We start from the raw sequence: 12,751 nt of genomic DNA on the forward strand, positions 1-12,751 counted from the left end.
ACCATCATGTCATACACCATATGCGCAGGGGCGATCCAATACATTTGAGGATCTAAGACGAATTCACTAAGAGAGACCTTTTAAAAAATAATAATAATAATAATAATAATAATAATAATAATAATAATAATAATAATAATAATAATAATAATAAATTTTTAATAAGTATAAAATATTTTAAAATTTTATTTAAAAATAATCCGTCTAGCTTTTTTTAGATACAAAATTATTAATCAAACTTTTATACTTAAGATTAAGCCCATCAAGAAAGAGAATTTCATAAAGAAAACCAACTAAAAGATTAAGCTATCATAGATGACATTTGCACCAAACATAGCCAATAATTCAGGTACCATACTATAGATGACATTTACTAACTAGAAATTCATAAGTTTAGTTGCGGGTAGACTAATATGCACAAAGACATAAGAATTAAGCATTCCAACTAAACCCAACGTGAGACCAAACCATAAGGTCCATGACTCATCTCCAACAGACTGTTCCCAACTATCACTCCAAACCATAGATGACAAATTAATCTGGGGATTAAGGCCAATCACAAGTCGAAAATTCAGAAGAAGTGGAGGGCCAGGGCCTTAGGGCTTTGAGGGAATTGGCCCAACCGCGGAAGAATCGAAGAAGGCCTCTGGTCCAGAACCAGAAGGAGAAGGGGGCGGGCCGTAGGGCTTACCAGCTGTGTCCTGTGGCTGTGGTCCGGTCGACCGGGAGGCGGGAGCTGGGAGGTGGCCGCCGTCAAGGTTCAAAACCGGAACTTCAGAACCAGAAGCCAGAAGGATTAGAGCAGAGGAGTCGAGGAGAGGACTTGATCTATTAATCAATCGGCTTCTCTTCAAAGTCCAAAAGCGAAGGAGCGAAGGGTGGAATGGTAGATTCGATCGCTCGTCGCCACCGCTTGGGATGAGAAGCTGAGAAGAAAGTCGGAGTCTCGGACTCGAAGAGAAGGCTGAGAAGCCGTTAGCCTTCGAGCCGAGAAGGGAAGGGCCAAACTCCGAAGGAGGTTTGCCAGTTTGGGGAGTGGGGACTGGGGGGAGAGAATTCGAGAAGAAGCCGAGAAGGGTTCGGCAAAAAAAAAATAAAATAAAAAAGAGCACCGGCAGTGGCAGAGAAGGGGGATAGAAGGGGGGAAGACTTGTCCATTGACCGTTGCTTGTCACTGACCATCTCCCTCACCTGTAGCCAAGTTGTCAGTTGTCGTAACCATCTCCCTCACCTGTAGCCTGTAGGCCGTAACCTGTAGCGTGTCAGAAAGGGCGGAAGGCACTGCAGCGGTGTAGCTAGGCCTCGTTGTCGCCGTCTACTGCCTACGGATGTGAAAACTGCGGTGCAGCGGTGGGATGAGCACTGGGCAACGACGTAGCAAGGCTTTCTTCGAGCCGGGGGCCTTAGGCGACTGCCTCAGTCGCCTAAGGCTCGAGCCGGCCCTGTATGTGCGTTGTTTGATGGCCATCTAATGGCAGCCATTCAAGGATGTACAACGTGTACACAATCTGATCTGATGCCCTATGTGTATTGCACAAGGGGTCAATCTCTCGAGTCTTTAGGGCCTTGGGCCAGGGCTCCTCAAAATTTTGGATTTGCTATGTCCAGAGCCGGCGTTGCATGAAATCCAACATGACTCGAGAACACCCCGTTATGAAAAAAAATGTTTCAACTTGAGCTGTCCGTGAGGGTTCATTGCCAACAAAAATCCAGATATTACCTTTTAGCTTATTCCCAAATATTACCTTGCTTTGTTTGGCGCAGGAGCACTGGGTATAAAATAGTTGTATTGATTAGGCCGAAGTACTCAAAACTCTTTCAATTAAGAAAAGAAATCTTGTTCTCGCTAAGATACCTGAGGACGCTATCAGCACCCAAGCCAACCTGAGAATGTTTTATTGTATTTGGTGCTCAGCCGTGGGCCCATAATTTTGGAATCATTTTGAGGGGACCAAGCCTGGGGCCCGTAACTATAAGCTGGACGATTGAGTCATGGCGTAGTTGATTTCCTTTCCCAAAAAAAATACTCAACCCAGCTTTGAACAAATGTCACTCGGCCAAAAAATCAACATAATAAAGCGAAGAGCTTGGGCACGGATGGGCCAAACAGAGGTACTGCCTGGACTCTAGGGTTATTCGAACTACAGCTTGACCCTGCTGATTTATTAGGCCGCACGCGCAAGTCAGCCGGGTGCTAAAGTCAGCGGTGTTCTCTGAAAAAAAAAAAGCAGTTTTGAGACCACATATTATATTATGCAATACAAATTTAAATAATAGCCATTTAATTAATAATTATTTATTTAAAATTGCTATTATATGGTGGAAGTAACAGTAATTAATTGACTGACAGTAATTTAGTTTGCGGGTTTTCTTGTTATAGCTTCTAATTGGCAACTCCCAATTTGTTCTTTTTAATGATTTTTTTTTTCAAAGTAAAAGGTAGGTGGAAAACTCCCTGCGCTGCCACTAGAGAAATGAAAATTTTAATTAAAATATTGTTCCAAACAAGCTTTCAGAGCGCATACGAGAAAGCTATGGTTGTCTAGTCCATCTGACTATGTCACACCTTAAGCCAGCAACTTGTCCCACTTGATAAGCAATCACCACGTTTTTTTTTTGCTACACCGGTTGCTCACACTATACACTATACATGTATGAACGGGAGGTAACCCAGTCTGCTGTGCGGTTCGCCTCCTTATAAATATGAGAAGTCCGAAAAGTGTCACTCTCCCGCGAGTTTGCGTACACCTCGTAGGAATAGGTGCCGGTCGTCACTGATTTGCTGCCCACAGATCCACTCTATCACCGTAGTCGAGTCGTCCTCTAGGTGGATATTTGTGGCACCAAGTATCCGTCTTGCGCACCTAATTCCCTCCCAAGCCACCCTTAGCTCGGCTCCACATACTGCCTCATCGAAAATGCATCGTTTCTCGGCAGCGACAAGCCTGACATTGCAGTCTCTGATCACAAACCCAATTCCTCCCCCTCCGTGCCGAAAAACACTGCAATCAAAGTTATCTTGAGAGTGCTAGGGGGGCTCCCAAGAAACAAAGATCACCCTGGTCGCCAAAATGGCTGAATGGGAGTCCCAGATTTTTCTAGCCATCTCAGGTAAAACCTCCACAATAGCGCTCATGAACTCTGCAGTATGAAGTAAGGTCCTGTCTACGATCATCCTCGGGTGCACCTTGCTATCTTCAAAGATCTGGGCATTCCTGTCCAACCATATATGATAAGCCATGTACGCACTCCTAATGGCCCACTCCTCCCCGATGTGCCGCTGCCCCGCCGCCTCCAGGTAACCCAAGAGATCCTCCACCGAGCTAGCGGCCCCGTCCGTGGGCACTCAAACAAAACATCACTAATCGTCTCCACCTCTACAGGCCACCACTCACATATCGGGAGAACTCTCACTCCCCTCCTAGCTAAGACTCCTCTGGTTGGTAGACAACCCCACACTACCTTTCATATAAACAAGGCGACATGCGGATGGACTCACAGTCTTCATATCTAACCCCCCTCCATTCACCTCGCTGTTCCCCCTTCTTCACAGGCTTGCAGATCCGGAGCACTAACCCTTGATATCCCAGTCCCTCCCCATATCCTCCTATTCACTGCATTGTCCAGAGGTATCGATATAGCCAGCACCCTCTCTGCCAATAGCTCCCCAAAAGCTCGCTGGACCCGATTCGCATCCCACCATCTCTTCCCCGGCATAATCAAGTTGCACACCCTATTTCTCGCCAAGCTCCTAGAGTCGACCATCGTGGGGCATCTACTAAGTGGTAAGTCTATCAGCCACACGTCCTCCAGGATGTTAACGTTCGCCCATCCCCAATCACCCAGCTAGTCAGGGGAAGGACCTGCAGCAGCCTCCTGCAAATCTCCCTCCAGATCAAAGAACTGTGGTGACTTACTCGTGGTCCAGTCCTCGGCTCTCCATATTTGGTCCTCATCAAGGTACACCAAATACCCTCGGGCTCTAGGATAATCTGTGCAGCATGCTTGGTCACCAGGGTCTCGTGCCTCGCCACTAAGGATTGAATGCCCAAACCTCTATCCTGGCATGGCTGACAAATGACATCCCATGCCACAAGATGGGTGCTACCCCTCTCCTCCTGACCACCCCATATGAACCTCCTGAACATCTGCTCCAAAGCGCTCAATGGTGCCAATGGTCCTATGGTGTTAGACAATAAGTAAATTGGGATCAAGTTGAGTACCGACCGAAGAAAGGTTACCCTCCCCATTAAGAAAAGGGCTCCTGCCTGCCATCCTTCCAGTCTGTGTCTGATACCCGACTCGACGGATGCGTAGTCAGTTCTGCGGAGGCACCGACCAATAATAGACACCTCAAGATACCTCGAGGTACCCCCGCTCACCCACTCCCATCACCTCCATGATCCTGCTCTTCAACTGCATCTTGGTTCTTGTGCTGAAGCTAATGGCAGACTTAGCATGGTTGACCTGCTGCTCCGATACCCAACAATACTCCGCTAAGATCCTCCGGATAGTCTATGCCGTTTGCACTGCCTTAGCCATTTACAGGTCAAGGACAGCACCTGGATTCATCACTACAATGGCACCATCGAAGGATTTTTTCCCCCATTACCGAGAGTATGCACAAACGTTCTAGTGTGGCTGCTTTCCTCCTTGCAAGGAATCAGAGTAAGAAAACGTCCTAAAATAATAAACTGGGAATGGCTATCCTGGTTGTATAGCCCATTATCTACGGGCCTTTTTAGTTAACAAAGAGAGATTTCAAAGCCTGCCCACAATAAGAGGGATAGGAGTTCAAGCCTCGTTTGATGTTGTTCCTCAGATATTGACCACGGTTAATTTATTCTAGGATTTTTCCCAACCAAAAATCCTGGTTTTGTGTACCAGACCATGGACCGGACCGGTCCCTCCTAATCTTAAATATGAACAATTAAATAAACAAATGAAGAAGATAATAGGAATTGAACTATGAAAAATAGAAGATTATCTTTTCATAGAATAGCAGCACCCACGACTTCTGATTGCAGTCATATAAGCCTAGAATATCATGATGCACTTATTTCTGATAGATCTAATCAATATAACCATGAAAATGTTTAGACAAAATGCAGCTAAAAGCATGAATACCTCACAAAGCAATATAGATATATTGAGGAAAAAAAAAAGAAAATAAGACAAGCTTTTATGTAAACAAATAAACAGCAATATATGAAGAGGTCAAATGTAACAGATTTACAGGCAAAATACCTATTGATATTTGAGTGACTAAAAACCGTGGATCCTGTTATAGCTTTTCCGATACAACTGGATGACACAGAAACCAACAGCCATCCATGCCATCACCATGGAGAGATATCAACCTGGTCGAATTGGGGCTGATTTAGCATCATAGATCTTAGTTGATATACTTAATTATGGCCAACTGTAGTAAGAGCCTAAAAATTCAAAAATCATGGTCCTGGAGAAGAAAGCAGAACATTGTGCTTATCGAGATGCCTCTGAAACCGAGCCAGACGAGCCTGCAGATTTACAATTCCAGCAGCCTTCTGTGAAAGAATAGCGTTCAATTTCGAAATGTAATCATCCAACTGGTTACCAGGTTGATCTGCTTTGACCAACAGATTCATCTCCTGTAAAAACAAAAGAATGAAGTTACCAGATGCAGTTTTCATTCACTTTAGCGTAAATAATAAAGATACTTACCTCCCTAACAATATCAATAGTCTCCTCCACTTGTTTCCGATGTGCGATCACCAGATCTTCCTCTTCCTGAGATTCACCAATCATCATGTATCAAATAGCTGTCTTTGCACAGAAAATGCGATACTTGGTGTTGAACAAGTTCCTACCTGTAATAGAGCACTCAAATCATCATCTTCATCATCATCAGCCACATCCTTCCATTTTTCTTGTGGTGCATCAACTCTCTTCACCCTATCCTCCAAAGCTGAAACTGAGTAGATCTCTACTTTTCCTTTCCTTGAAGGTTTTCCCTGCTCATATGCCATTGCCAATAAATCAAACTCTTCTGCAGTTGTCGAACCCTTGCTTCTCTGCTCCTTGAAATAATCACCATTTAACGAAGCCACATGCACCTCCTCCCTCCTGCTGGGGACACAGTCCACATTTAAAGGTGGAGATGTTTCTCTTCTAGGTTGTTTTGATAAGCCAAATTTGTTTTTCTCAATAGCAATTTCATCGTTGCTACCCTCAAGAGTGGAAACAGGTGGGAAAATTGAAGTTAAGGGTAAAGTAGTTGACTCTCTTAACATTGCTGGTGGAAGATCCTTCCTGGGGTTGCCGCCCTTTGAGAGGCTCTTCACCCTAGCCAAAAAGCAAACCTCTTTTCTGTAAATAAAACCAAGAATATGTGATTTCTTATGTATACAAGTACAAAACAAAACAATCACCTATCAGCATATCTCAATGTGTTGAGAGTGTGTTCACATGAGCCAGAACTTGGAGAAATGCATGAAATCATAACAGTGCGCGAGTCTCCAATGAATGAGTCCCTCAGAACTTCTGTCAATTTACTTCCTCTGAAAGGAATATGAACCTGATCGTTGTCAAGTGCTCTAATGCATTCCTTTAGTGCAAGCAAACTTTTATTGATCTCCGCACCTTCAATTCTGCATGGTATTTTGGGATTTACTTAGCACACAGAGAATATATTCGCACAATTATGGTGAAGACATCCATTGAATTATTACCTTGTCTGCTTATCATTGTCAGTGGTATCTGCACCACGCTCGCTGCCTGCAAGGTCTATGAAGGATAGCTTGCCAACAATCCGAGGTGGCTTTGATTCAGTACCATCTACTGACTTTTTGATAGCAAGCTGAAGAATGGCATGAGATCGTGAAGATTCTTCATTCGCACCAGTTGTACCTGTACTCCTTGTTGCATTTCCTTTTTCGATTAGCTCCTGGATAGCATCGACACTGGAAACTCTATACTCTTGTAAACCGACAATGCAAACTTTCTGTTTACCATCCTCTCTCATGAAAAGCTTTCTGGAAAAGCCAAGTTCAAGAGTCAACCAAAAAAAAAGAGGAGAATTTTCACAACTAAAGTGAAAATAATTTTGACAGACCTCCTGTCATTTAGAAGATCAAAGAGTTTCCCACCATATATCTCAAAGAAACTGACAAACAACTGAAAACCTTGATTGCAGTATGTATGGTTCATAAGTCTCAGAATATCTTGCGATGCTTCAAGGGGGAGTGGTTGCATAGTGTATGTCTTTCCACTACCTAATAAAAAAAGGACAAAACAATAGAAGATTATACAAGTTCTTTTGGAACCAAGATAGCAAAAGCAATGTATACCAGTCAACAATGGCAATAAAAAACATGAATTCGGATATATATAATCTGAAAAAATGAAACTGCAATTACGCCTTAAAATGTAACTATGATGCAATTTACATGCAAAAGGTTCCATAAAGCAGGAATGGCAGGGATTGAGAGGATCCACCTATTGACCTCATCGACAGTGGGGGAAACAAGAGAACACCAAACCAATGCCTAAAGGACATAAATCAAGAGTGCCTTTATATTAAGACATTTGAGTTTATTGTTACAAAAGCAACCTACTGGCATAATAGACTTCCGATCATGGAATAAAAGAATCTCAGGAAGTAACTGTTGAAGCCTATCCCAGGCCATCAATGCAGCTTTAACAATCTCAAATCTTACAGGCATAAGCTGCCACAGTAGCCTAATTATGATGTTTTCATAGCATAACAACAACTGTTTCAGAAATGATGAGAAATTGCAATAACACAAAAAAAAGTATCAGAAAAGTGCTGGAGATTCTGCACATTGAAAACAAAAAAAAAAAGGCATGTACAAACAGATGGTCAGGCCACAAGAATCAAAGATATAGTAGCTACCGAATGTTGGACAAATCATAAGAAATGGTCATAAAAGTATGAAAAAGACTATACAAGATGCTTTTTAACTAGGAGTAAAATGGAAGTCAGTTCAAGCTTTGCATAAAATACATGATAAATACAATTGATTTTTAGTTAAAAAAAATCCACCAAAGAATGGTGCAAGAATCATCTTTTTCTGAGGGAAAGAGTTGGGCAAATCTCAATTCAAAATTTATTGAGCACGAATTATCTTTTTCAAAATATCATAATAAAACAACACCTTTTCAAGAATCAAGACAGCAAAAAAGAATGTCACAAACCGTACCAAAATGTAAGCTGGTATACTAACAATGCTATATATGAAAAGCAATATATGAAAAATGTTACATCTATGGTTTTCAAAAGCAAATTGAAGCAGCATCTGTTGAATTCTCCATACAAATTATGAATACCCAATCACTTGCCTGTTTGTCCATAAGCAAAACAAGTTGCCTTGGTACGCTGAAAAATTGCTGGGACAATTGGCTGCACTGTCTCCCGATAAACCTGGAAGATCAAAGAAACATCAAATCTTGGTGAAGAGAATATTCCTTAAGAAAATTTTGCATCATCATTTTGCACTCACTTCATCATTTGAAACATCCTCATTCAGCACAGAGTCAAATACAAATTCATGTTTCTCAACATACTCTGTCAGGTCAACCTGCAGGAAGATAATAGATCAGAGGTGAGCAGCATACACCCTACAATATAACTGAAAAGTTATCGACTCCCACTGAAATTGGAAAATCCACTCCAGGTGGCAAAGGTTATGTTAAAAAAAGCTGGGGAAAAAAATGAGGTGCCGGACGAGAACACAAGGATAACTATCGCTTATAAGGAGCGTGGGATAGGAAATAGTGACAGGAATCACAGTTTACAATGAATGGCTTCCCTCTTCTAGATTCCTGACCTTGAAGCAATCGACATAATTTACCTTTGTTGGTTGTTGTAATCTTGTAAACCCTTGTTCCTAGCCCATGAAAGGAGATAAGTGACAAAATAAACCCTCAATCCTGACTGAAAAACAATGGCCATATAAAAGGTGATGGACAAAGCGGGCAGCAACAGAGTTGCATACACTGTTGTCTACAAGTGTTTTGGGGATTTTCTATTCAATTTTCAGCATAACTTTCTGTCAGGCTGCTAAAAATGATAATGGAAAGGGCATAGAATTTAATGAACAGAAGGAAAAATTTTTCACTCTGCGAGATGTTTCCAACGGTACTTGACTAGCTCTTCAAATTATTGTTTAATAAAATACATTTGCTGGCCACAAATATAAATAATTTAATCATAATATCTGAAAGTTTTCAATTTCATTGGACCATATATTGAAATTTCATACAAGGGACAGGACTATGATAATATGGATCATGGAGGGCAATGCATCATGATATGCAAATAGGTTGAGAGCAGTTTTCTCTCTATGAGGGAGGCAAATGAAGTAAAAAAAATGAGCAACCTCACTACATCATCATAGCTTCTGCCAAGTCCTTTGGGTCTATAGAACCTTGGCTTTGAGTATTTTACTGGCTTGTAGATCTTAACTTTCATCTATTGAAAAATTAAAGTGCTGTAACTTCTTAAGAACATCAAGGGAACAGTTTGGAGGGCTGCAATGTTGTTTAATGGAGATCCATGACTTATCTGATTCATGAGTTTTATGGTGCTAACTAATCAGTTTTTCATCTTATAGTGCAGAATTAATGTTTAACAGGTTTGAATTGAGACATAAAATTTTAATATGCCCTGACTACGCACAAGGACCTTCATATGCATAAATCTGGGGAAAGTTTCAAATTCACTTGGATTGAGAGATCCTGTTGAATCCATTTTTTTCAGTTGTAGGGCGCATGTGGGTTTTCTATTAAGTAGCTGCGGTGCCCATATTTTGGGTCTTTTTGTCCTTTTAGCTTCCTCTTACAGGTGATGAAGGACTAGGGTAGGGTTCTCTTAAATGTTTACTTAAAAGCATATATTATATGAGGATTGAGTTTTTCTTTTCTTGAAATTTTGTCAAATTTGTACCAGTTGAAGATTGAGCTCAGGTTGGTGTATTATCCCAGAAAGATATAAAGACAAAGAATTCTAGGAATAAGGTCATTGGTTAGAGACATGCTTGCAAGCATGTGTGATCCTCTCTTGTTTGCTTCACTTAATGGTTCAACCTCTAAAGCATGGTTCTGATAAGAAAACAATAGTTTCACAAGCTAAAGTGCCTACATCATAATGTACACAAACAGTTTGGTGAGAAAGAAGGTGTAACAACCCAGGACCTCATCTAAAATGGCTAGCCAGAAGATATTATTTGGGTTCCTTGATCCTGTATAAGTACCCAAGATTTACCTAGCGAATAACCGATGTGGGACTAAACACACGCCCGCACGGGTCCTCACATACTCCCCCCCGTTCAAGCTCTGAAGTCCTCATCATGATAAGAGTTCAAATCCATTCAAATCTAATCACAAACACCACGATCGGCTCATGGTTAGCCCCAATGGATCCGTGCTGCAGTGTCTCCTAGTCCACATAAATTATGGGCCGGATCCGCTCTGATACCATTTGTAACAGCCCAGAATCTCACCCAAAATGGCTAGCCAGAAGGCATTATTTGGGTTTCTTGATCCTGTATAAGTACCCAAAATCTACCTAGCGAATAACCGATGTGGGACTAAACACACGCCCGTACGGATCCTCACAGAAGGCACCCATGAATCACATAGGGCGAAAATGATGAACAAACCATATGGCATGTCCAATGGAGTCAAGTTCTTCACCTTAGTTATTTTCCACTAACCAGACAGGTTGCATCCAAAAATTACTAAGGAATCAGTAACTGAAGTTTTCAAGGTTAAATAAGGTAGTCCTAACAGAAGAAGATACAACGAATAAGAAATAGAAGTTCTGCGATCCACTTGACACTCACCTTCAGTTTAGTCTCATGAACCGTAACAGAGTTGGAATTTGGTTCTATTGTGATGATGTCTTCCTCTTTCTTTGCTATTTCCTTTTTGTTAAGCGGCCTCTTACGCACCTGCATTCAGATTTCTGGACTATTAGAGGGCTTCTTTACCTTTTAAGTTAAAAATATAACCTTTTTAACCGGTGCATAGAACATGAGCATAAAAAGTGCATCTATGTCCTTTGATTACAGAACATGCAGCCCAATGTTACAAAACATGCACTACTGCCAACTCAAGGAGGCCACCACTATTACAGATATTAGATTTATTTTATAAGGCTATGATCATATCATTTTAAAAAGGATATTAAAAGCCATTTGAGGGCAAGAGACAGCAATAATTGTGAAGATATCATACCACGACTTTGATCTTGGCGACAGAAGCCAGCTTCTCTTTGTCTGCTGAGAAACTTCTCAAGGGATTGCTCTCTGCCACAAATTGAGCCATACTCATCTGTTTGCCGGTAGAAAAGCTTGGATCCGAATCATCAAAACCTCTGCCTTGAGCACATCCAAATAGTTGAACACCATCATACAATCCAGGAGTCGGAAGCTGCCCACGTTTGTAAATAAATTAGCAAAACCGCGACAAAATTCTGGCTTGCTAAAACTAAAACAAATTGATGGGCAAACTATATCCACATCGTAGGTCTAGTTTCAAGATACGAAATGTAACATTTAAATATATGAATTCGGGCACTTATAAACTTTTAAAAAAAAAATCATCGGAATGGAGATATGAACGCAAATATAGAGGGAATTACTTCAGGGAGGAGCTCAGTGTCGAAGGAGTGGAGATCCAAGATCCCAGGGCTGAGCTGGCCGGCGGATATGGAATCATTCCCATTCCTCCTCTGGCTCGAAGACCACGAGCCCAATGCCGGCATCGGGGGCTCCATAGACAAGAAGATCTCCCCGCCCGTCCCTCTGTTCACGTCCCGCACCGCCCTCGAGTACTCAACCTATATACCAATCGAATGGAAATCGATCAAATTTTGATCTCCAATTCCAAGAAGCCATTGGTTTCGAGTAGATCTCGAGGGATAATACGGCGATCGATCGGAATACCTGCTGGGAAGGAGGGAGGATGGAGGAATAGGGGTGGTTGAGGCCGGCAGAACCAGGCCACTTGCCGCCGCCGGCGGTGAGGAAGTGGTCCGACGAGTATTGCCGCTGGTGGTTGCCGGATCGCGGGGCTATCTGCCTCCCACCCACAGCCGCGCCGCTCATCTTTCCGGCCTCTTCCTTCCGATCGATTACAATGAGGCCACCAGCCGGCCGAACGGTGGGTAGAAGAAGACAAAGAAGAACCGACCAGCTTTTGAAATCGCAACGAAACGAGATTTTGATCTAAGGTGAGACGGTTCTTGGGAAGATTTGAATTAAAACAAAACCAAGAAAAAGTAATCACTGTCGCAAGAAAGAAATTCTGAACGATTTATGAAATGGGACCTAAGATTTTTCAAAGGTTCGAGAGGGGTCGAGCGGACCGGGAGTGGGAGCGGCCGGAACGAGGGAGGAGGGTGCGTGCAAGGTTTCGTGCTCCCGGCCGGGTTCGATAGACTCTCGCTGCCTTCCTAAAGCGAGGGGGTGGGGCGAGGTCGTTCGCCGTAGAGCCCGCCGCGGCCAGTCTCCGAGAGTCGACGATCCGTTCAAATTCTGCGGCCTGGGCTGGGCTCTGGGTTGGGGGTCTGACTCCCGTTTAACTGGCCCAGCTTCCATTGGCCCTTTTTAATAAGCCTGAAATTTCGGATTGGGTCGGGCCTTAACAATAGAGCCTGAATGAATTTCAGACAGACCTGACCCGAAGCCCAAATCTGATATGGCCCAGTCCGAGCCTGATCTCTCCTTTCCTCTCTTTGCTCTCTGGT

General features: G+C 42.6%; 1 protein-coding gene across 7 annotated transcripts in view; it reads right to left on the reverse strand.

Annotated features, from left to right (window-relative positions):
• The window catches only part of LOC103721548 (kinesin-like protein KIN-13B), a 43,105-nt gene extending 30,602 nt beyond the window's left edge, over window positions 1–12,503 (reverse strand). The window contains exons 1-14 of one of the 7 annotated variants that reach the window (XR_015971837.2): window positions 11,949–12,503; window positions 11,645–11,842; window positions 11,239–11,433; window positions 10,845–10,952; window positions 8,502–8,579; window positions 8,341–8,422; window positions 7,094–7,253; window positions 6,711–7,013; window positions 6,411–6,629; window positions 5,850–6,324; window positions 5,704–5,769; window positions 5,478–5,630; window positions 5,248–5,360; window positions 1,797–2,213 (exon numbers count right to left, since the gene is read on the reverse strand). Coding sequence is in view for 3 of the 7 variants with exons in the window: in XM_008811813.6 (XP_008810035.3) it covers window positions 5,451–5,630; window positions 5,704–5,769; window positions 5,850–6,324; window positions 6,411–6,629; window positions 6,711–7,013; window positions 7,094–7,253; window positions 8,341–8,422; window positions 8,502–8,579; window positions 10,845–10,952; window positions 11,239–11,433; window positions 11,645–11,842; window positions 11,949–12,110 (2,226 nt within the window). In the remaining 4 variants the exon portion in view is untranslated. Of the gene's footprint in view, window positions 1–1,796; window positions 2,214–5,124; window positions 5,631–5,703; window positions 5,770–5,849; window positions 6,342–6,410; window positions 6,630–6,710; window positions 7,014–7,093; window positions 7,254–8,336; window positions 8,423–8,501; window positions 8,580–10,844; window positions 10,953–11,238; window positions 11,434–11,644; window positions 11,843–11,948 lie in introns of those variants that run through there. The other 6 variants (XR_015971840.2, XM_088708226.2, XM_008811813.6 and 3 more) reach the window with 6 other exon arrangements.
• Window positions 12,504–12,751: the final 248 nt, after the last annotated feature.

This window comes from Phoenix dactylifera, chromosome 1 (genome assembly GCF_051530095.1).
Source record: "Phoenix dactylifera cultivar Ajwa chromosome 1, Ajwa_hap1_PhDact_Kaust_v1.1, whole genome shotgun sequence".
Taxonomy (NCBI): Eukaryota; Viridiplantae; Streptophyta; class Magnoliopsida; order Arecales; family Arecaceae; genus Phoenix; species Phoenix dactylifera.